This window comes from Hordeum vulgare, chromosome 5H (genome assembly GCF_904849725.1).
Source record: "Hordeum vulgare subsp. vulgare chromosome 5H, MorexV3_pseudomolecules_assembly, whole genome shotgun sequence".
NCBI lineage: Eukaryota > Viridiplantae > Streptophyta > Magnoliopsida > Poales > Poaceae > Hordeum > Hordeum vulgare.
In genome coordinates, this window is record NC_058522.1 from 507,472,664 (window position 1) to 507,497,984 (window position 25,321).

The 25,321-nt window shown below is 45.7% G+C and overlaps 1 protein-coding gene and 1 pseudogene across 1 annotated transcript; both read right to left on the reverse strand.

The window, feature by feature from the left end:
- Positions 1–294: 294 nt before the first annotated feature.
- Positions 295–12,200, reverse strand: LOC123397059 (UDP-galactose transporter 1-like). The gene is made up of 6 exons (XM_045091756.1): positions 12,051–12,200; positions 3,739–4,021; positions 1,513–1,720; positions 1,070–1,298; positions 513–990; positions 295–386 (listed from the first exon to the last, which is right to left on the reverse strand). The coding sequence occupies exons 1-5, from the start codon at positions 12,198–12,200 to the stop codon at positions 763–765; spliced, it is 1,098 nt and encodes a 365-aa protein (XP_044947691.1). The 3' UTR covers positions 295–386; positions 513–762.
- Positions 3,051–3,130, reverse strand: LOC123400589 (annotated as a pseudogene).
- Positions 12,201–25,321: the final 13,121 nt, after the last annotated feature.

Consider the following 25,321-nt stretch of genomic DNA (forward strand, 5'->3'; position numbering starts at 1 on the left):
TCTTAAAAGTGATATCATATACACTTGACCCAGGTATTAGGATTTTTGGAGGAACCCTAAATGATCTACTTAGTCTTTTGCCAAAATTCCAACATAAACTATGGGTAATTTTTTACGAAAAAAGATCATTCTTAAAAATTACTTTAGCTGCACTATGGTTACCATGCCACCTCGCACCCTTCTAATTACTTAAACATGTCAAACTAAGTAACTATATACGTATTCATCATGACGAAATATTTGGAATTGGGCCACTAATTCTTCTTCATAAAATATAGATCCACTCTGAGAAGAAATACCTTAAGTCCTTTCTCAGAAGAATCGGTTATTATATCGACGACGCTGATGATAGCCGTGCGGCCATTCTGGAGGCATGGATGCAGTTCCTACATTGAGAGAAAAGATCAATCTGACTTCACGTGGGCAAAGGGTCATTGTGCAACAGAAAGATAATGTGCAACAGAATTTCAATGCGGAGATGACTCGCATCATAATGCCATTAATTTTCGTACCAGCAGTTCAGGGTCTAAACATATGGCAGCAAAACAAGAAAGCAGAAGCACCATCCTAATCGCATGAATCGTCCGGGGGTTGAACAAACCCTCACAGTTCGCCTGAGTACAACATATGCAGCTTCACAAAAGTGTTGCCCCCATACCAATTTACTGGCATCCCTCAACTCACTCAGCATCTGTGTGCCAAACCGTAATGTACCATCAACCACTGAAATGAACGGGTCCTGGGTATGGGAGTACTGCCTTGCTAGACCTTATCTTCCTTGTCACCTACAAGGTGGAGCATCTCCACCCAACTTCTCGGCGAGTTCGTTCCTTGGTTCCCAAGAGGGGCAGCAGCCTTCTGTTGGGAGATGAGATGCCTCACATACCCGTAGAAAGTACAACTGACAAGCGTGATTGCGCATCCGATTGCATTCATTGGGGGGATCGGGTTCCGGAAGATCAGCCACGAAACCAACACGGCAATGGCAACCTACAGCACAATGTGCAGGTTTTAGAAACAGAGGAGAAGCTTATGGGAAGAAAGCATAGATAGTCCAGGATGGTCTTACTTTAAGGTTGCCAGCAACATTGAAAGTCACTGCGGTGGTCGAATGGATCACATAGAAGATGGAGAAGTTCAGGCAAAATGCAAGCACCCCTGAGCCTAGGATGATAATCAGCGAAGAAAAGACGTCGTGTGTGTAGAACCAGTCAATTACACCACCTCCTTCAAGCAACATTGCTGGAAGAGCCAGTATCATGGTGGCAAAAGGTGCCATGTAGTATACTGTGTTAATGCTGTAGAAACAGAGAATACTTAATAAATCATCTGACAGAGGCAAGAAGTTACAGGACTGAACCTGACAGTAGAACTACAGTACGAACTAAATCTTTTGATCTAGTATCATTTTAGTAAGAAAGAAGATAAAATGTTTTAAAATTGAGAATGCCATACAAGTTACAACACCAGTCGCTAAAGCATCAGAAATTACACAACGAGATGAGCATGTACCTGTCAAATTTGTATCCGTGGAGCAGGGACTCTGCCAAGATGGTCTTTGTAGACGTGGCGAGGCAGCCTATCATGGTAGCACAGAAACCAAAAATGTTGAAACTAAGCTCTGTCATTGAGGTTAGGAGGACCCCCCCGACTATCGGGACCAGCGAAGCCCATATGCGCCACTCAAAGTGCTTGCTCCAAACCAAGCACTGCAGAATAACTGCATGACACGGAATCGTCGAAAAGTTGTTAATAGGCAGCAACACCACAACTCTACTTCTTCTTTGTGAACAGGAATAGACAGTGCGGTACTTCATGCCAGTGGTGGAGTTGGAAGACCTGTATTTCAGCAGGTATGGCACTGCATCCAAGAAGCTGCGGTTTTTGAAATGCTGGCTGAAGGAGAAGCAAACCTTCAAGTCTCAGAGGAGTATGTGACTCCTCATGTCAACTGTTCGGTGGATGGAGCAGATTGTAACAAAGTTGACAAACCAGTGGATGAAGCAGATTGCAACAAAGTGGAGAAACAAGTGGACGAGGACACTTCAGCATTCTCTTCAATGGAAGATTTAGAAGCATTTCTTGGGAGTGTCCCTCAGAAGATTGAGCAAGGTCTTTGTTCTGAAGATGCTGATCTGGGAAATCTAGCCGAACGCTTGGTTGGCTTGTCTGTCGATGCGCTGATGATTAAGAATGGAAAGATTACAGTGAGATATTTTGAATACAGGGAAGTAGATGATGCTTCTGATGCAAAAGTTTTCTATGGTAATATCCACTGCGATAGTAACATGTAGGCAATACTAAATTGTGTAGTCTTGTATGCCTTAACAAGCATGTTTCAGGCATGAACTGCAAATATTGCTTAGGTTGGAAATAATCAGGTCCAAACTTGGCCTGAAGGATTTGATAGTCTGCACGAAGGAGACCGGGATGTACCGCATGCTGACGTTCCCGAGCACAATGTTCATGCAGAACACGAAGGACATGGGGAAGATCCTCTTCTAACGGTCCTCGGGCTAGACCTGAATCAACGGCTTCGCCTTGAGCACGTGGATCGCGACGTATGCCCCGATGGAGGAGCATATGAAGTGGACGCAGGACACCGTCAGGGGGAACTTGAAATCCAGCTTCTGCAGGAAAATAAAGGTTATAGTATCAGCAAACAAACACATTGCTCTCTGGAACTGGAAAGGAGGCCATTGTTGTCGTGCCGTATGGTTCGTTCATTCCATTTTCGCGGCGAGGCGAGAACACGGCGCCGTAGATCAAGAGCAAATCAAGTCCCCCGGTTACAGGTGCAAAAACATTAGTACTGGGGATTATGGTGAGCTGAAGTGCTCAAGGGGACAATATCTCAAAATCAGGCTGAACCACTAGGTTAGGTCCAGTGAATGTGGTGAGCAGAGACAGCTCCCAGTCCAAGGAATGCGATGTTGTTGTAATAGTAGTATGAATCTATGGAAACGGCAGAAAGAGCGGGCATTTTTCCCCCATCTCTCCCCAAGCGAATCAAAAACAGCAACAAAACGAAATAGCGAAGGATATTGTCAAGCATGCATCAGATCTCCAAGGTGAAAAGGGTGTGACATCACAATTACCCATAAAACTTGTGTCTCACCATCTGCATAAACGATAATCCTCCAAGATAGAAAAACAAGAAGGAAATATTATCACCAGTTCGTACGGCCTCTGCACCATAGCAGAGATAATAGTTACGATATACTACCAGATCTGAGAAGTCTTTCTGGAGGCACTAACCAAACACCGGAACCTAATCAGAACCGAGGGCTAACACGCTAACAGGCTAAGCATGCCGCTAATGTACTTGTTCTTTCAAATCACTGATAAATCTACAGAATCGTAAGATAACTCGGCAGTGTACGCCACCATCTCTAGACCCCAGAAGTGAGAACAGAGGGCACCCTTAACATGAATAATAATTGTAAGAGGACTGTGCAATGTACATCGTCGTCGCCTACTGGACATGAGTCATGAGTGAGGCCATGTAGGACGGCGACGGCGGGGCGGGTCGCTGTGGCATCGTCTCATATGCGGCGGCCATGAGATCCGCCGGTAATCAGTTTTTGCGATGCGCGAGGGACAAATCTACAGTCCATTCGAACCAAGAGCAACAGTAATAAATTGACCTAAGGGACTAGAACAACAAACCTACAGTACATCCACTAGCATAGAACTCGGACAACCTAAGGGACTTGAGAGAACCAGAAGGCCGCTTACAGCTGCAGGTACCGAGTTCTTCGTCTAGGCCACGTCGGTTGCGCCCCGTGGAGAAGTGGGCCACGAGGAGCAGGAGGAGCGCGGCGGCGGTTGCGCCCCGTGGAGAGACGGCGGCGGCGGACGAGGACGACGGAAAGGTGGGCCACGAGGAGCAGGAGGAGCGCGGCGGCGGTGGCCCAGCCACCGGCCCCGCGGGCCGCGGGGCGCCAGAGCTCGGCGGCGTCGACGAGGGCCACCAACGGCGGCATGGGATGGGTGGCGGAAGGGATGGGTGGCGGACGACCTTGGTGCACGGAGGAGGGGGTGGGGGTGGAGAGAGAGTGGAGAGGCGAGATCCCGGCCGGTTGGATTTGGGAGAGGAGAGGCGAGGGCAGAGGGAGAGAGGGTTAGCAATGGCGCACCCCCGAGCGGTGCGCCATTAGATTTTTTTAGTAATGACGCATCCCGTACAGTGCGCCATTAGTAATTTTTTGGGGAAAATCTATATTACACACGATTAGTTATTTTAAAACTTGCTTGAACGCCAAACACAATAAATCAATCCTGACATTTTGTAATATAACAACTAAACACGTTATAAATCTCGAAACTATGTTTTTTTAAATAGACAACCCATTACTTGTAATTTTGGCAACTAAACAAATTTAATTCTAACAACTAGTTAATTATAATATGACAACTAGACATGTTTAAAATGTGGCAACAAAGTAATATGCAACTAAGTTATTTAGAATAGACAATCAAGTACTTGTAGTTTCGGCAACTAAACATGTTTAATTCTGACAACTAGGTAATTATAATATGACAACTAAACATATTTATAATGTGGCAACAAAGTATGCAACTAATTAAGCTATTTTAAACTAGACAATTAAGCACTTATAATTTTGACAAGTATACATGTTTAATTTTGACAACTAAGTAATTATAATATGACAACTAAACATGTTTAAAATCTCGCAACAAAGGACACAACTAATCATTTTAATTTGATAGCCAAATACTTTGTAATCTGACAAGTTTTTTTTTGTAATCTGGTTACATGTAAGCACAAGTGCATCATATGTGTATAGACAACCTATTTTAGCACTACCAATGCAATACTGTTGCTAGTATGAGTGTAAATTGGTACGACCCGAATCTCGTGATATTTTATTCTGGAATCCACGTACCTCATGGATGGTCTGGGCAGTTGAAAGCGACACTTGCTTTTTCCGATGCATGCGGCGATTTGGGCCCAGCAGGTCATTTGAGTCTAGCTCGCAGACTCTTAGCATTAATCAACGGTTCTACAACCGCCGCACGGGACGCGAATATGCGGCGCCGCTGCGTAGTCATGTCCATCTTTTTTTATATAGCAATGGCGCATCCAAGAGAGGTGCGCCATTAGTAATCGTTTTTTTGGATAGCAATGGCGCACCCGAGAGAGGTGCGCCATTAGTAATATTTTTTTTGGATAGCAATGGCGCTCGGGGGGGAGGGAGGGGTGCGTGGTGCGCTCGGCCGATTCCGTTCGGGGGAACCGAGCGAGGAGACAGGGGAGGGTGCGGGGGGTCGTCGGCGGCGGTGGAGCGGGGGAGGGTGCGGGGGGTGCTCGGCGGCGGTGGAGCGGGGGAGGGTGAGGGGGGTCGTCGGCGACGGTGGAGCAGGGAAGGGTGCGGGGGGTCGGCGGCGGCGGTGGAGTGGGCCGGGGTGGGTGCGGGGGGTCGGCGGCGGCGGTGGAGTGGGCCGGGGTGGGTGCGGGGGGTCGACGGCGACAGTGGAGCGGGCCGGGGAGGGTGCGGGGGGTCGGCACACCACCTACATATGCACCATTAGTAACCCAAAATATCTAGCTGGTCCCAGGTTACTAATGGCGCACCACCTACACATGCGCCATTAGTAACCCTGGTTACTAATGGCGCATCACCTAGTGGTGTGCCATTGGTAGTTTTGCAACAAAAAATAAATAATTTTTTTATAGTAGTGGCGCACCACCTACAGATGCGCCATTAGTACCCTGGTTACTAATGGTGCACCAGCTGGTGGTGCGCCATTAGTAGTTTTGCAAAAAAAAATTTATAGTAGTGGCGCACCACCTACAGATGCGCCATTAGTAACCCTGGTTACTAATGGCGCACCAGCTGGTGGTGCGCCATTATTAGTTTTGCAAAAAAAATAGTAGTGGCGCACCGAGTGCGTGGTGCGCCGTTAGTGTCCATCACACTAATGGCACACCTGCACATGGTGCGCCACTACTATATAGTAGTGGCGCACTATTTGTCTGGTGCGCCATTAGTGTCTATATCATCTATAGCCCTTTTCCTAGTAGTGTAGATGTCATTTGCTTATATGGTTTGCTTGTGATCTTGCTGAAACTCAAGATATGAGTTAGACATAGTTGCAACAACGAGATCAAACAGAGTTCGTCAAAGTTTTTCTTTTGTCTCTTTCAGTTTGTCAACTGAATTGCTTGAGGACAAGCAAGGCTTTAAGCTTGGGGGAGTTGATACGCCTCCGTCGTATCTACTTTTCCGAACTCTTTTGCCCTTGTTTTGGACTCTAATTTGCATGATTTGAATGGAACTAACCCGGACTAACGCTGTTTTCAGTAGAATTGACATGTTGTTGTTTTTGCGCAGAAATAAAAGTTCTCGGAATGTCCTGAAAATTTACGGAGAACTTTTCTGGAATTAATGAAAGATACTTGCGCAAAGATCCACCGGAGGGGGTGAGCCAGTAGGCCACAAGCCCAGACGGCGCGGGCACCCCCCCAGGCCACACCAACCAGGCTTGTGGGGCCCACAAGGCTCCACCGCCTCCAAACTCAGCTCTATATATTCCGTTTTGCCCAGAAAAAATCAGAGAGAAGGATTCATCGCGTTTTACGATACGGAGGCGCCGCTGATGACCCACAAGTATAGGGGATCAATCGTAGTCGTTTTGATAGGTAAGAGTGTCGAACCCAACGAGGAGCAGAAGGATCTGACAAGTGGTTTTCAGCAAGGAAATATCTGCAAGCACTGAAATTATCGGTGACAAGTGATTGTGTGGTGAGATGATTCGTAGCAAGCAACAAGTAACAAAAGTAGCAACGGTGCAGCAAAGTGGCCCAATCCCTTTTGTAGCAAGGGACAAGCTTGAACAAAGTCTTATAGGAGGAAAAACGCTCCCAAGGACACACGGGAATTTCTATCATGCTAGTTTCATCATGTTCATATGATTCGCATTTGTTACTTTGATAGTTTGATATGTGGGTGGACCGGCGCTTGGGTACTGCCCTTACTTGGACAAGCATCCCACTTATGATTAACCCCTCTCGCAAGCATCCGCAACTACGAAAGAAGAATTAAGACAAAGTCTAACCATAGCATTAAACTAGTGGATCCAAATCAGCCCCTTACGAAGTAACGCATAAACTAGGGTTAAGCTTCTGTCACTCTAGCAACCCATCATCTACTTAATACTTCCCAATGCCTTCCTCTAGGCCCAAATAATGGTGAAGTGTTATGTAGTCGACGTTCACATGACACCACTAGAGGAAAAACAACATACAACATATCAAAATACCGAACGAATACCAAATTCACATGACTATTATTAGCATGACTTATCCCATGTCCTCAGGAACAAAAGTAACTACTCATAAAGCATAATCATAATCATGGTCAGAGGTGTAATGAGTAGCATCAAGGGTCTGGACATAAACTCTTCCACCAAATAATCCAACTAGCATCAACTACAAAGAGTAATCAACACTACTAGCAACCTTACAAGTACCAATCGGAGTCGCGAGATGGAGATTGGTTACAAGTGATGAACTAGGGTTTGGAGATGAGATGGTGTTGATGAAGATATTGATGGTGACGAGTCCCCTCCGATGAGAGGAGTGTTGGTGATGACGATGGCGATGATTCCCCCCTCCGGGAGGGAAGTTTCCCCGTCAGGATCGTCTTGCCGGAGCTCTAGATTGGTTCTGCTCAAGTTCCGCCTCGTGGCGGCGGCGAAACCACGAAAAAGCTCCCGTCTTATTTTTTTCTGGACGAAACCCTCCATATAGCAAAAGAGGGGGCAAGTGGGCCAGCAGGGTGCCCACAAGCCCCCATGGCGCGGCCTGGGGGGGTGGTCGCGCCGTGCAGGCTTGTGGCCACCCCCTGGCGCCCCTCTGGCGCTTCTTCGCCCCAATATTTTTTATATATTGGGAAAAAAATCTCCGTTAATTTTCACGGCGTTTGGAGTTGCGCAGAATAGGTATCTCAACTTTGCTCCACTTTCATGCCAGAATTCCAGTTGCCGGTATTCTCCCTCTTCATGTAAACCTTGCAAAATAAGAGAGAAAAGGCATAAGAATAGTACCGTGAAGTGAAATAACAGTCAAAGAAGCGATAAATAACAACATGAAAACATGATGCAAAATGGACGTATCAACTCCCCCAAGCTTAGACCTCGCTTGTCCTCAAGCGAAAGCCTAGCTCCATAAATATGTCCACATGTTTAGGGAGAGAGGTGTCGGCAAAACAAGATATGAACATGCATGCATCACGATCAAGCTCAGAAGAGCAATACCAACATATAATCTCTCATGCTAAAGTGATAATTACTTCACAAAGTAAAACATGGATCAAGAACCTTACCGAGAGGTAACAACTAGTAGCCTTTAGTCATTGAAGCAATTGCAATTTATCACAACATCAGAAAGAGTCAAGTAAGAGCTTGTAAGGCAAATCCACGTACTCAATCATTCTTTCGTTCTCTACAATTGCTACAACTCACGTGGTACTCACGAGATCAAAGCTTCAGCTGAACACAGAGAAAGATAGGGGCTTATATTTGCCTCCCAACTGCTTACCTCAAGGGTAATGTCAACAATAATAATTCATGAATGCCTACCTCCAAGTTGACATATGAATATAGATCTTTCCCAAGCATATGACGGTGGCCAAGACAAAGGAAAAATATGGAATTGGTGAAGATCACCATGACTCTTTCAAGGGTAAAAAGTAAAGGTACAAGATAGGCCCTTCGCAGAGGGAAGAAGAGGTTGTCATGCGCTTTTGAGGTTTGGATGCGTGTCCTCTTAGTGCGGAGGAACGTCACTTTGTATTGCCCCCTGTGATAAAGAACTTTATTATGCAGTCTGTCGCTTTTATGTCTTCCTCATCACAGGTTTGTACAAAGCTTATTTTCCACACACTAATAGATCATACATATTAAAGAGCAATTTTTATTGCTTGCACCAATGACAACTTACTTGAGGGATCTTATTCAATCCATAGGTAGGTATGGTGGACACTCATGGCAAAACTGGTTTGAAGGTTTATGGATGCACAAGTAGTATCTCTACTTGGTGCGGGAGGTTTTGGCTAATATGAGGTCGAAGCAATCGTCACATGCTAAGGGATCTCTAATCATATAACATTGTTCAGAGCCAAGAAAACACAATTCATTACGTTGTCTTCCTTGTCCAACCTCTACTTCTAGGCATGTAATAGTTTAGTGAGTGTTCACAATCATAGATGGTGTCAGAGATGATATATTTATATGTGAACCTCTCCTTCCTTATCACTTCCTATTAATTGCAACAATGACCAAGGTCTACGTTTGCCTACCCTCAACAAGTTTCAATCCTCATTCTTTTTACATGTGAAGCCATCACTTCCCATAAGACCATTACATGATCTTTCATGCTTTTGTTCTATTCTCACTCTTTTGATCATGGCAAGAGGCAAAGCCCTTCAACTAAGACACTCTTTATTATATGGCTCACGAGCAATAATACATCGGGGGTGACACAAAGAAAAACTCAAGACTAAAACACTAAGACTTTTAAACTACTAGAGAGAAAGAAAACTGAAAAGGAAAACTAAAACAAAGGTAAAGGCAAAAGATGTGATGGTGATACGATATTGGGGCAACTCCCCCAAGCTTGGCAAAAGCCAAGGGGATTTCCCATACCAATGCTAAGTTGTCTTCCTTTGGTGGTGATGGTGGTGGAGTTGTTGCAGCATGAGTTTGATCCTCCGTCTTCCAAGGCATAGGTGCTCCACCAAGGAAAGATGAACGAGTCTCCGGAATCCTCAAATCTGCAGCCAACCTTATTGATTTAAATCTATACTCATACTCACAGTTTTGGTTCTGCAGGTCATGATCTGGCCCTGGAGTTGATCAGCCCTGTCATAGAGCCTGGAGAGGTGCTTCCCAATGTCATTGGCATCAATACTGTGCTTGTTGGTGAACTCCGTGATCATCATGTGGTTGGCGGTGAGTCCATGCTCCACCATCCCTTGGCACTTGAAGACTTGTTGCTCCATTGCCTCGAGCCTCGTCTCCATGCTTCCGGTCTTCTTAGGCCCCTCAACATCACGGATGTGCAACACCCCCTCACGCATCTCGATAGATTGAGGGTGTTGCAGCACTTCCGTGAGGTAGGGATTGATGACCTTCTCGAGGATCTTGTCCTTAGGAGCTTTTGGGGAAGTCATGGCAATCTAGATCTGCAACAGAAACAGGCTCGAAACGAAAAACAGAGGAAATCTGCATGATGCAGGGGTCAGACCAAAGGGAAGTATATATAATGATTTTTGCCAGACCACAAGGAGTCCCGTGCACGAAAACGGAGTCCGGGAGGCGCACAAGGTGGCCACAAGCCCTCACGGCGCGGCCAGGGGGTGGGCCCGCGCCGTGCAGGCTTGTCGCCTCCTCGCGCACTTTTCGGACTACTTCCAATTTTTGTATTTTTTTCAAATATTCCAAAACGGAAAAATTCCTATGGGGAACATTTTGGACTCTGTTTTCTTACCGAATCTCATACCTCTTCATTTTCGGAGTCTGAAATAGGCTGATAAATGTCCCTTATGTATTCTTCTGGAGTTATGGTATTGATGATATTGCTTTCAACATTTATGGGAGTACGTGAGATATAATGCTTGATTCTCTGCCCATTTACAACTCTCGGACAATTACCTTCCGTTTTGTTGATCTTGATAGCACCGGAACGATATACTTCCTCGACAACATAAGGACCTTCCCATTTAGAGAGAAGCTTGCCTGCAAAGAATCTTAAACGAGAGTTATATAGCAACACATAATCACCTACATTGAACTCACGCTTTTGTATCCTCTTATCATGCCACCTCTTAACCTTCTCTTTGAACATCTTGGCATTCTCATATGCCTGAGTTCTCCACTCATCAAGCGAGCTAATGTCAAATAACCTCTTCTCACCGGCAAGTTTGAAATCAAAGTTGAGTTCTTTGATTGCCTAATAATGTGACAGCCCGAGACCGACATTCCAGAAGATTCATCATCGCATGTCTATTTTCTTTGGTCGCATCATCATCGCATCATTCGCATCATATGAATTGCATCAGCATCTCCATTGCCGCCAGTTTTAAAACTTGCATCCGTTGTTAGTTGTCGGTTCTCGTCGTTGACCGTTCTGAGCCTGGTCGCACTCGCACGCGCCCGCGGCATCGTCAAATCCATGTTTTTAAAGTGTGCGTAAAACTTTCTCTGTTCGGGTTGAGATTTGACGTGCGGTCTTATTTTAATATAGATAGGCCGCCTGTCGAATTTCGTCGCGATCGGACTCCGTCTGGTACCCGAACGGTCGACCGTAGCGGCACCGTATTCGGTCTATCGTCGGACGTTTTTCGGTATTTTAAAAATACGTTGTCGGGTGCCTGTTTTCCCTCTCATCTCCGCCTAGCCCCTCTGCACAGTGCATCGACCCTACGCGCGGCTCAGTCCGAAAACCTCCCGGAACCCGAACCACGGTTGTGACCGTTGGATCCGGATCAACCCTGTTTTACCGCAAATCGTCTTCGGTTTGTCCATTGCACCCCCTAACCTAATCAGCTCGATCACCCGTTCTAAATCGGAGGGCTCAATGAACCTATCTCTAACCCAGCTATATATATATATATATATATATATATATATATATATATATATATATATATATATAGCACCTAACCCTAAAATATAGGAGGGTTGTCCCATCCCTAGCCGGCACCGCTCCTCAGTTTTTGTGCCAACCAACCAGCCTACCACCACAACCAAGCCCGGCTCGATCTGGACCGCTGGATCCCAGATGGGACGTCCTAGGGAACCTTCCACGACCTCCCGCAGCGCTCGATCCAAATTGGATCGAGGCAACTGCCTCGTGCCCGCACCCTCCATGACCACCGTCGTTCCGGCAAGCTCCCGGCAGCCGGAGCTCCCAGGCTGGATCCGGGTCCCTTCCTTCTCTGTCTCCCTGCTCTCTTCCTTCTATTCCTCTCTCTGGTTCTCTCTCTGTGCCTCATCTCTCTCCTAAATTCTTATCTGCAGACCTCCATGGCCGCCGCCCCAAGGAGCTCGCCCTCGGTCGTACTCGCGACGCCAGCCGCCGCCACCACCGGGAATGGATCCGCGATGCCAAGACCCTCCGGATCCGACTCAAGCTCGCCTCCTTGCCCCACCCATGCCGCCCCGTCGCCCATCCTCGTGCATCCCTGTTGGCGCCTCTGTACTTCAGGGAGACGATCAGAGCCAGTTCCCCCCCCCCCCCGTCTGCTTCAAGCGAGCATGGAGCCGTTCGCGTTGACTTGCCGCGCCTCCTGCGCCGGAGCACGCCATGACCTCGGCTTAACCTGCATTAGCCAGCGACCTAGCTTGCCTAGCCCGCCATGGCCTCCCTGTTCCCCGCTGTGAGCACTTCCCCATAGCTGAATCGTGTTTATTTGGTAGATCCATCCTGGCAAGTGTAGTTTGTTTATTTTGGCACTAGTTAGTCAACAATTAGATTCTAGCTTAGTTGGTTGTTGCAGCAGTTCTGCGCCTGCGAGATGTTGGGTTCGAGTCCCCAATGATACATACGTTTTCATGCATTTTTTCCCTCTCCAGCGGAATAGTTTTGTCTATGTTTATTTACTTTCTAGTCTATGTATGCTAGCAGATGGCTCATTAGTCTGCTGGTAGCACAGGCAGAATCCACCCATGGGATCTAAGGTTCGAATCCCAGCTTGCCCACTTATTTATATGCTAGTTTTTGTTGACCTGCACCATGGACTAATTCATCCAGTCTAAAACACTGTCTTATATCAGGCTCAGTGTGTAACCGAGCTGGCTAGTGCACCTAGTCTCCACCCAAGGGATCCTGGGTTCAAGTCCCACGTAGCTCTCATTTTGCCATGCTTTCTTTTTTCTTTTTTTTTGCACTCACACACACACTTAGATTTCTCGGCTCCTGCAGTATGTTGCAATTCGGCCTATGTTTCTTTTCTTTTTTTTCCCTCCTGTGATTTCATCTTTAACCTAGACATGCATGTTTGTATGAGTTGTGATGTTGTCCGTTTTGTAGATGCCACACCAGTTGCACGTTGTCCCTCTTCTGTCGTGCCCCGACACGTGGGAACCTGGTAACGGGATCACCCCATCTTTATTTAGCGTTCCCGCACGCGCTCCCTATACGTTGGCATGATATCTCGACGAGTTATCGGGATAGGAACGTTGCCGTGGCTTCGTTTTCGTCTTGCCGCCAGGGTTCCCTTTCGCTCGCCGTGGCGACATATCCTTCTTTCTCTTCTTGTCGCGATGTTCTAACTTGCATGCATGACGCATACATGGCATATTATCTTGTGTTGTGTGTCTCTAGTAACCGTAGCTCCGTTCTATGTTCCCCGTGTTAACCGACTAGAATGACTCGTAGATTCACCCGCTTCACCCCCTTGCCATGTTAACAACCTTTTAATATTGCCGAGTACCTAATCGGGATAGAACTAAATAACAAACGTGGAGTTTTGTCAATATGCAACTCGTTGCATATTGAACTTCACTTAATGTGTAGTGTCTATTTGTGTGAATTGTCAGGCCGTGACTTGCATGTTTTCAGCTGCTCATGCATCATATGTGTTGTGCATCGTGTGGTGTATATCATGTGTTGATTTGTGTTTCCGGTTTGCTTCGTTTCGATAGAGTTCCGCAAGCGTGTCGGATTGTCAGGAACCGTTCGACTACGTCGGTTCATCTGCTTCACGGAGGCATTCTTCTTCCAAGCGAGATCTCAGGCAAGATGACCATTTCCCCAGATACCATTACTATCATTGCCATGCTAGTTTTATCGCTTCTCTCGCTTATGTCTCGTTTCTTACCACATGTTAAATATCAGCCTCTCAACAATGCCATGAAACCTTCAACCTGTTCAACCTAGCAAACCACTGATTGACTATGTTACTGCTTGCTTAACCCTGTGTTAGCGTTGCTAGTTGCAGGTGCAGTTGCTTCCATGTGATTACATGGGTTCCTTGTCATATCACCATATTAATTGCTATTTAATTTAATGCACCTATATACTTGGTAAAAGGTGGAAGGCTCGGCCTTTCTAGCCTGGTGTTTCGTTCCACCTTTGCCCCCTTAGTTTCGGCTACCGGTGTTATGTTCATAAATGAGCGCTCCTAACACGATCGGGGTTGTTATGGGGACCCCCTTGATAATTCGTTTTAGATTAAAGCTGGTCTGGCAAGGCCCAACTTTGGTACTACATTTGCCTAATCACCTAATAAAATTGCATAGGGACTTTCCGGACCCCGAGGATAATTTAATCAACCCCCGGGCCAGTGCTCCTCCTGAGTGTTGGTCCCACCTGAGCGATGTCCGGCGCCCCTCTGGTCACCCGGAGGTTTAGCGATCCTAACGTCTAGCTCATCCGTCGTGTCCTGAGAACGAGGTATGCGACTCCTATCGGGATCGTCGACACGTCGGGCGGCCTTGCTGGATTAGTTTTACCTTTGACGGAATATCTTGTGCATCGGGATTCCGGTGATGCTCTGGGTAGTCTCAGAGTTGAGGTTTTCCACTAGGGAATCCGATGAGATCGCGAGCTTCGTGATTGAGGATTTCTATGCGGCTTGTGGTAATTTGTGATGGACTAGTTGGAGCACCCCTGCAGGGTTAAATCTTTCGGAAAGCCGTGCCCGCGGTTATGTGGCAACGTGGAAACTTTGTTTAACACTAGTTCTAGATAACTTGAAGTTAACTTAATTAAAATATGCCAACTGTGTGCATAACCGTGACTGTCTCTTTCGTGAGTTCCTTCTCCGATTGAGGACACGGTGGGGTTATGTCTGACATAGGTAGGTGTTCAGGATCATTCATTTGATCATCGGTAGCTCACGTCCGCTATGCGTAGATCATCCCCCTCTTTTTTCTTGTACTCGTAAGTTTAGCCACCAAATATATGCTTAGGCGCTGCCGCAACCTCACCACTTAACCATACCTCACCCATTAAGCTTTGCTAGTCTTGATACCTTTGGAAATGAGATTGCTAAGTCCCCTGTGGCTCAGATATTACTACAACACTAGTTGCAGGTACAGGTAAAGGTTATTTGACGCGAGCGCGTTGATTGTTCATTCGGAGTTGCTTCTTCTTTTTCTTCATCGATCTAGGATGGGTTCCAGGCCGGCAGCCTGGGATAGCAAGGATGGACGACGTTCTTCTTTTCTCGTTTGTTTTCGTCCGTAGTCGGACCCTGCTCTTACTCTTGATGATTATGTAATGTACTGATGTGACTCTGATGTAGTTTGTGGCGAGTGTAAGCCAATTCTATTTATATATCTCTTCTTTTCAGTACATGTACTTGTAACGATATCCATTCTTGCGACACGACGAGATGCGCTTCTATCCCTGACGAGGCCTTCGTGCCAAATTGAGGATAGGGTCGCATCTTGGGCGTGACAAATAAGCTTTATGCTCTAGCTCAAGAGGTAAGTGACATGCTTTCCCATACACCATTTTGTACAGAGACATGCCCATGGGATTCTTATAGGCAGTTCTATAAGCCCACAGTGCATCATCGAGCTTCTTAGACCAATTCTTTCTAGACCTGTTGACAGTCTTTTGCAGAATTAGTTTAATCTCTCTATTACTTAGCTCTACTTGACCACTGGACTAAGGGTGATAGGGAGACGCAATTCTATGGTTGACATCATACTTAGCAAGCGTTTTACGGAAAGCACCATGAATGAAGTGTGAACCACCGTCGGTCATTAGATATCTAGAGACTCCAAATCTAGGGAAGATAACTTCTTTCAACATCTTGATAGAGGTGTTGTGGTCAGCACTACTAGTGGGGATAGCCTCTACCCACTTAGTGACGTAATCAACAGCAACTAAGATATGCGTATACCCGTTGGATTTTGAAAAAGGTCCCATATAATCAAAGCCCCAGACATCAAATGGTTCAATGACAAGTGAATAGTTCATAGGCATTTCCTGACGTTTGCTAATATTACCTATTCTTTGACATACGTCACAAGACAAGACAAACTTACGGGCATCCTTGAAGAGAGTGGGCCAATAGAAACCTGATTGCAATACCTTGTGTGCAGTTCTATCTCCCGCATGGTGTCCTTTGTAGGCCTTGGAGTGACACTTCTGTAGGATCTGTCCCTGTACATGTTCAGGTACACAACGTCCAATAAAGCCATCTACTCCTTCCTTATAAAGGTGAGGATCATCCCAAAAGTAATGTCTCAAGTCAAAGAAGAATTTCTTCTTTTGCTGGTACGTGAAACTAGGTGGTATATATTTGGCAACGATATATTTTGCATAATCAGCATACCACGGTGCACTACATGAAGCATTGATGACATTCAATTGCTCATCAGGAAAGCTATCATCAATAGGTTGTGGGTCATCAAGAACGTTCTCCAACCTAGACAAGTTATCTGCTACGGGGTTATCAACACCCTTTCTGTCGACAACGTGCAAATCAAATTCTTGTAGCAAGAGAACCCATCTGATAACTCTAGGTTTAGCGTCTTTCTTCTCCATGAGGTACTTAATAGCAGCATGATCAGTGTGAATAGTGACTTTGGAATCAACTATGTAAGACCTGAAATTTTCACACGCCAACACGAGTGCTAAGAACTCCTTTTCCGTAGTGGCATAGTTTCTTTGGGCACTGTCTAGAGTTTTACTAACATAGTGAATAACATTCAACTTCTTATCAACTCTTTGCCCTAGAACAGCACCAACAGCATAATCGCTAGCGTCACACATGATCTCAAAAGGCAAGTTCCAATCAGGTGGTTGAACAATAGGTGCAGTTATCAAAGCCCTCTTAAGTATTTCGAAGGCTTCCTCACAATCATCGTCAAAGACAAAAGGAATATCCTTTTGCAAGAGATTGGTAAGAGGCCTAGAAATCTAAGAGAAGTCTTTAATGAACCTTCTATAGAAACCAACATGACCAAGGAAACTTCTTATACCTCTGATATCTGTGGGGTATGGCATTTTCTCGATTGCATCAACCTTAGCCTTATCGACTTCAATACCTCTTTCAGAAATTTTATGTCCTAAGACGATGCCTTCATTAACCATAAAGTGGCACTTCTCCCAATTCAAGACAAGATTGGTGTCTTCACATCTCTGTAAGGCTCGATCAAGGTTGCTGAGGCAATCATCAAAGGAAGACCCGTAAACGGAGAAGTCATCCATGAAAACCTCGACAATCTTTTCACAAAAGTCAGAGAATATAGCCATCATACATCTTTGGAAGGTGGCAGGTACATTACATAAGCAAAAAGGCATACGTCTATAAGAAAAGGTACCGAAAGGGCACGTGAAAGTGGTTTTCTCCTGATCAGATTGTGCAACTGGTAGTTGGGAGAAACCAGAATAGCCGTCTAGAAAGCATAAGTGTGTGTGTTTGGACAGCCTTTCTAACATTTGGTCGATAAAAGGAAGAGGGTAATGATCTTTCCTAGTGGCCTTATTCAACTTCCTAAAATCAATCACCATCCTATAGCCAGTAATAATCCTCTGTGGGATCAACTCATCCTTATCATTAGGGACAACGGTGATGCCTCCCTTCTTAGGAACGCAATGCACCGGACTCACCGAATCGCTATGAGCAACAGGATAGATAATACCCGCTTCCAGGAGCTTTAGTATTTCTTTTCTTACTACTTCTTTCATCTTAGGATTCAATCTCCTTTGATGATCAGCAACTGGTTTGAATTCAGGATCAGTTTTGATCTTGTGCTGGCATAGAGTGGGACTAATGCCCTTAAGATCATCAAGAGTATGTCCTATAGCAGCACGGTGCTTCCTCAGAGTTTTTAGTAACTTCTTTTCTTCATGCTCCAAGAGGCTGGCACTAATAATAACAGGATATATCTCTTTTTCATCAAGATAGGCATACTTAAGAGTATCAGGCAACTGCTTAAGCTCAAACATAGGATCACCCTTTGGTGGGGGTGGATCCCCAAGCAGTTCAACAGGCAAGTTATTCTTAAGGATAGGATATTGTTCTAAGACAACTCTATCTATTTCATCCCTTTCATCCATATGCATATCATTTTCATGCTCAAGCAAGTATTGTTCTAAGGGATCAGTAGGAGGCACGGCAATAGAGGCTAAGGAAATAGTTTCATCCCTACTAGGCAACTCTTTTGTTGGAATTATGCCCTAGAGGCAATAATAAATATAGTTATTATTATAATACCTATATCAACATAATCTTTATTATCCATGCTATAATTGTATTGAATGAAGACTCATTTACATGTGTGGATACATAGACAAAACACCGTCCCTAGCAAGCCTCTAGTTGGCTAGCTAGTTGATCAAAGATAGTCAGTGTCTTCTGATTATGAACAAGGTGTTGTTGCTTGATAACTGGATCACGTCATTAGGAGAATCACGTGATGGACTAGACCCAAACTAATAGACGTAGCATGTTGATCGTGTCATTTTGTTGCTACTGTTTTCTGCGTGTCAAGTATTTATTCCTATGACCATGAGATCATATAACTCACTGACACCGGAGGAATGCTTTGTGTGTATCAAACGTCGCAACGTAACTGGGTGACTATAAAGATGCTCTACAGGTATCTCTGAAGGTGTTAGTTGAGTTAGTATGGATCAAGACTGGGATTTGTCACTCCGTGTGACGGAGAGGTATCTCGGGGCCCACTCGGTAATACAACATCACACACAAAGCCTTGCAAGCAATGTAACATATTGTAAGTTACGGGGTCTTGTATTACGGAACGAGTAAAGAGACTTGCCGGTAAACGAGATTGAAATAGGTATGCGGATACTGACGATCGAATCTCGGGCAAGTAACATACCGAAGGACAAAGGGAATGACATACGGGATTATATGAATCCTTGGCACTGAGGTTCAAACGATAAGATCTTCATAGAATATGTCGGATCCAATATGGGCATCCAGGTCCCGCTATTGGATATTGACCGAGGAGTCTCTCGGGTCATGTCTACATAGTTCTTGAACCCGCAGGGTCTGCACACTTAAGGTTCGACGTTGTTTTATGCGTATTTGAGTTATATGGTTGGTTACCGAATGTTGTTCGGAGTCCCGGATGAGATCACGGACATCACGACGGTTTCCGGAATGGTCCGGAAACGAAGATTGATATATAGGATGACCTCATTTGATTACTGGAAGGTTTTCGGAGTTACCGGGAATGTACCGGGAATGACGAATGGGTTCCGGGAGTTCACCGGGGGGGCAACCCACCCCGGGGAAGCCCATAGGCCTTGAGGGTGGCGCACCAGCCCTTAGTGGGCTGGTGGGGTAGCCCAAAAGGGCCCTATGCACCTAGGAAAGAAAATCAAAGAGAAAAGAAAAAAAGGGAGGTGGGAAGGGAAGGAAGGACTCCCACCCACCAAACCAAGTCCAACTCGGTTTGGGGGGGAGCCTTCCCCCTTGGACTCGGCCGACCCCCTTGGGGCTCCTTGAGCCCCAAGGCAAGGTCCCCTCCCTCCCACCTATATATACGGAGGTTTTAGGGCTGATTTGAGACGACTTTTCCACGGCAGCCCGACCACATACCTCCACGGTTTTTCCTCTAGATCGCGTTTCTGCGGAGCTCGGGCGGAGCCCTGCTGAGACAAGGTCATCACCAACCTCCGGAGCGCCGTCACGCTGCCGGAGAACTCTTCTACCTCTCCGTCTCTCTTGCTGGATCAAGAAGGCCGAGATCATCGTCGAGCTGTACGTGTGCTGAACGCGGAGGTGCCGTCCGTTCGGTACTAGATCGTGGGACTGATCGCGGGATTGTTCGCGGGGCGGATCGAGGGACGTGAGGACGTTCCACTACATCAACCGCGTTCACTAAACGCTTCTACTGTACAATCTACAAGGGTACGTAGATCACTCATCCCCTCTCGTAGATGGACATCACCATGATAGGTCTTCGTCCGCGTAGGAAAATTTTTGTTTCCCATGCGACGTTCCCCAACAGTGGTATCAGAGCTAGGTTCATGCGTAGATGTCTTCTCGAGTAGAACACAAAAGTTTTTATGGGCGGTGATGTGCGTTTTGCTGCCCTCCTTACTCTTTTCTTGATTCTGTGGTATTGTTGGATTGAAGCGGCTTGGACCGACATTACTCGTACGCTTACGAGAGACTGGTTTCATCGCTACGAGTAACCCCGGATAGGGCCCTTTTGGGCTGCCAGTCTCTCGTAAGCGTACCAGTAATGTCGGTCCAAGCCGCTTCAATCCAACAATACCACAGAATCAAGAAAAGACTAAGGAGGGCAGCAAAATGCACATCACCTCCCACAAAAACTTTTGTGTTCCACTCGAGAAGACATCTACGCATGAACCTAGCTCTGATACCACTGTTGGGGAACGTCGCATGGGAAACAAAAAATTTCCTACGCGCACGAAGACCTATCATGGTGATGTCCATCTACGAGAGGGGATGAGTGATCTACGTACCCTTGTAGATCGTACAGCAGAAGCGATTAGAGATCGCGGTTGATGTAGTGGTACGTCCTCACGTCCCTCGATCCGCCCCGCGAACAATCCCGCGATCAGTCCCACGATCTAGTACCGAACGGACGGCACCTCCGCGTTCAGCACACGTACAGCTCGACGATGATCTCGGCCTTCTTGATCCAGCAAGAGAGACGGAGAGGTAGAAGAGTTCTCCGGCAGCGTGACGGCGCTCCGGAGGTTGGTGATGATCTTGCCTCAGCAGGGCTCCGCCCGAGCTCCGCGGAAACTTGATCTAGAGGAAAAACCGTGGAGGTATGTGGTCGGGCTGCCGTGGAAAAGTCGTCTCAAATCAGCCCTAAAACCTCCGTATATATAGGTGGGAGGGAGGGGACCTTACCTTGGAGCTCAAGGAGCCCCAAGGGGGTCGGCCGAGTCCAAGGGGGAAGGCTCCCCCCCCCCAAACCGAGTTGGACTTGGTTTGGTGGGTGGGAGTCCTTCCTTCCCTTCCCACCTCCCTTTTTTTTCTCTTTGATTTTCTTTCCTAGGCGCATAGGTCCCTTTTGGGCTGCCCCACCAGCCCACTAAGGGCTGGTGCGCCACCCTCAAGGCCTATGGGCTTCCCCGGGGTGGGTTGCCCCCCCCCCCCCCCCGGTGAACTCCCGGAACCCATTCGTCATTCCCGGTAACTCCGAAAACCTTCCGGTAATCAAATGAGGTCATCCTATATATCAATCTTCGTTTCCAGACCATTCCGGAAACCCTAGTGACGTCCGTGATCTCATCCGGGACTCCGAACAACATTCGGTAACCAACCATATAACTCAAATACGCATAAAACAACGTCGAACCTTAAGTGTGCAGACCCTGCGGGTTCGAGAACTATGTAGACTTGACCCGAGAGACTCCTCGGTCAATATCCAATAGCGGCACCTGGATGCCCATATTGGATCTTACATATTCTACGAAGATCTTATCGTTTGAACCTCAGTGCCAAGGATTCATATAATCCCGTATGTCATTCCCTTTGTCCTTCGGTATGTTACTTGCCCGAGATTCGATCGTCAGTATCCGCATACCTATTTCAATCTTGTTTACCGGCAAGTCTCTTTACTCATTCCGTAATACAAGATCCCGCAACTTACAATAAGTTACATTGCTTGCAAGGCTTGTGTGTGATGTTGTATTACCGAGTGGGCCCCGAGATACCTCTCCGTTACACGGAGTGACAAATCGCAGTCTTGATCCATACTAACTCAACTAACACCTTCGGAGATACCTGTAGAGCATCTTTATAGTCACCCAGTTACGTTGCGATGTTTGATACACACAAAGCATTCCTCCGGTGTCAGTGAGTTATATGATCTCATGGTCATAGGAATAAATACTTGACACGCAGAAAACAGTAGCAACAAAATGACACGATCAACATGCTACGTCTATTAGTTTGGGTCTAGTCCATCACGTGATTCTCCTAATGACGTGATCCAGTTATCAAGCAACAACACCTTGTTCATAATCAGAAGACACTGACTATCTTTGATCAACTGGCTAGCCAACTAGAGGCTTGCTAGGGACGGTGTTTTGTCTATGTATCCACACATGTAAATGAGTCTTCATTCAATACAATTATAGCATGGATAATAAACGATTATATTGATATAGGAACTATAATAATAACTATATTTATTATTGCCTCTAGGGCATAATTCCAACATTAACGCAATCAAACGTGAAATTCATACCTGACTCCTTACCTTCTTCAAGCTCCCAATCTTCAGAGTTGCGTTTAATTCTCTCCAATAAATTCCATTTGAAGTCAATATCTCTCTTCATAAAAGAACCGGTACAAGAATTGTCAAGCATGGTGCGATCATCATGAGAAAGCCGAGCATAGAAGTTCTGAATGATAATTTCTCTCGAGAGCTCATGATTGGGGCTTGAATATAACATTGATTTAAGCCTCCCCCAAGCTTTATCGATGCTTTCTATGTCAGAAGGCCAAAAATTGTAAATATAATTCCAATCACGATGTACTAAATGCATAGGATTATACTTTTGATGAAATTCCAATTTCAACCGATTGTAGTCCCATGATTCAGTATCATCACATAGCCTATACCATGTCAACGCCTTATCCTTCCAAGATAAAGTAAAGACCCTCTTCTTGACCTCATCCTCAGGCAAACCTGCAAGCTTAAATAAACCACAAACTTCATCTACATAGATTAGATGTAAGTCTGGATGTGATGTTCCATCTCCTATAAAAGGACTAGCCAGCTGTTTCTCAAGCATACCCGAAGGAAATTCAAAGAAAATATTTTCAGTAGGTGCAGCAGGTTGAGGAGCAACTATTTGTGCTTCCGTTCGAGGTGAAGATACCCCGAACAAGCCCCTCAAAGGATTAGTATCCATAGTGACAAGTGAGAATAAATTTTAGCACACTATATGAATGTTTCCTTACCAAGTTCCACTTACCAAAGGCGCTTCACTCCCCGGCAACGGCGCCAGAAAAGAGTCTTGATGACCCACAAGTATAGGGGATCAATCGTAGTCCTTTCGATAAGTAAGAGTGTCGAACACAACGAGGAGCAGAAGGATCTGACAAGTGGTTTTCAACAAGGAAATATTTGCAAGCACTGAAATTATCGGTGACAAGTGATTGTGTGGTGAGATGATTCGTAGAAAGCAACAAGTAACAAAAGTAGCAACGGTGCAGCAAAGTGGCCCAATCCCTTTTGTAGCAAGGGACAAGCCTGGACAAAGTCTTATAGGAGGAAAAACACTCCCGAGGACACACGGGAATTTCTGTCATGCTAGTTTCATCATGTTAATATGATTCGCGTTCGTTACTTTGATAGTTTGATATGTGGGTGGACCGGCGCTTGGGTACTGCCCTTACTTGGACAAGCATCCCACTTATGATTAACCCCTCTCGCAAGCATCCGCAACTACGAAAGAAGAATTAAGAAAAAGTCTAACCATAGCATTAAACTAGTGGATCCAAATCAGCCCCTTACGAAGTAACGCATAAACTAGGGTTTAAGCTTCTGTCACTCTAGCAACCCATCATCTACTTACTACTTCCCAATGCCTTCCTCGAGGCCCAAATAATGGTGAAGTGTTATGTAGTTGAAGTTCACATAACACCACTAGAGGAAAAACAACATACAACATATCAAAATACCGAACGAATACCAAATTCACATGACTATTATTAGCATGACTTATCCCATGTCCTCGGGAACAAAAGTAACTACTCACAAAGCATAATCATAATCATGATCAGAGGTGTAATGAGTAGCATCAAGGGTCTGAACATAAACTCTTCCACCAAATAATCCAACTAGCATCAACTACAAAGAGTAATCAACACTACTAGCAACCTTACAAGTACCAACCGGAGTCGCGAGACGGAGATTGGTTACAAGAGATGAACTAGGGTTTGGAGATGAGATGGTGTTGATGAAGATGTTGATGGTGATGAGTCCCCTCCGATGAGAGGAGTGTTGGTGATGACGATGGCGATGATTTCTCCCTCCGGGAGGGAAGTTTCCCCGGCAGGATCGTCCTGTCGGAGCTCTAGATTGGTTCTGCTCAAGTTTGGCCTCGTGGCGGCGGCGAAACCACGAAAAAGATCCCGTCTGTTTTTTTCTGGAGAGGGCCCGAGTGCCATGATCGGAGGGGGGAGATCGTCGCCATCATCATCATGAACCTTCCTCCATCACCAATTCCATGATGCTCTTCACCGTTCGTGAGTAATCTCATCGTAGGCTTGCTAGACAGTGATGAGTTGGATGAGATCTATCATGTAATCGAGTTAGTTTTGATGGGGATTGATCCTAAAATTGTTGGACTCAGTAGATTTATTTTATTGTATCCTAAAATTGTTGAATCTTAATTTCAGCAAGTTTTATCTTAATTTCAGCAAGTTGTATTAGCACGTTGTATCTTAATTTCAGCAAGTTGTATCAACACGTTGTATCTTAATTTCAGCAAGTTGTATCAGCATGTTGTATCTTACTTAATTTGAACATGTTAAGTTTTCTGGCCATATCTTTCCTGCCATTTCAATAGAACATGAAATAGAACATACATGAATATGTTAAGTTTTCAATAGAACATGAAATAGAACATACATGAACATGAAATAGAACATACATGAATATGTCTCATACATAATTAGATAGTCATATCTCATATATAGATAACTATATCACTCCTGGCGACGGCGACGAATCTTGGGCTTCCTCGGACGCGGACTGGTAGGCGATAAGCGCTCAGCCGGTGGACGAGTCTCAGGTGACCACAACCATATACCACCTCGTCCGTCAGTGTCTGTGTCTCCTGCCTCGATGGTGGTGGTGGAGTGACAAGAACTGACTCCAAGAAATCATACGTGTTTGCACCTCGGTCATCGTTGTCACCGTCACTGGGTAAGTACGAACCAGTAAACACAGGTGACTGCACTGAAGCCATGAACGGTTGCGACTGGCTGCCCACTTCGGCAAAGTAAAAACATGTAAAATTGATTTGCGAGCCTACAATTTTTAAAAGCCAAGTAGATCCTCCAGGTTCTGAACGAGGGGGCTGCTGGAAGAAATAGCTCCCTGGTTGTGAAGGAGGTGTCTGCTGCTGCTTCCAGTTGCTCAACAATTAGCAATTTTGTTGCAATGGCCCACCAGCGTGTGGGATCGCGGCAGTTTTCGAGGGTAGAGTATTCAACCCAAATTTGTTGGTTCGACACGATGGGAGTGAACGGATATTCTCCAGTATTAGCAGTTGAGTTGTCGGCTCAACCACACCTGAAAGATTAGTATCTGCAAGCAGTATATAAGCAGTAAAGGTAGTACGATAGCAACTGTGCTAGGA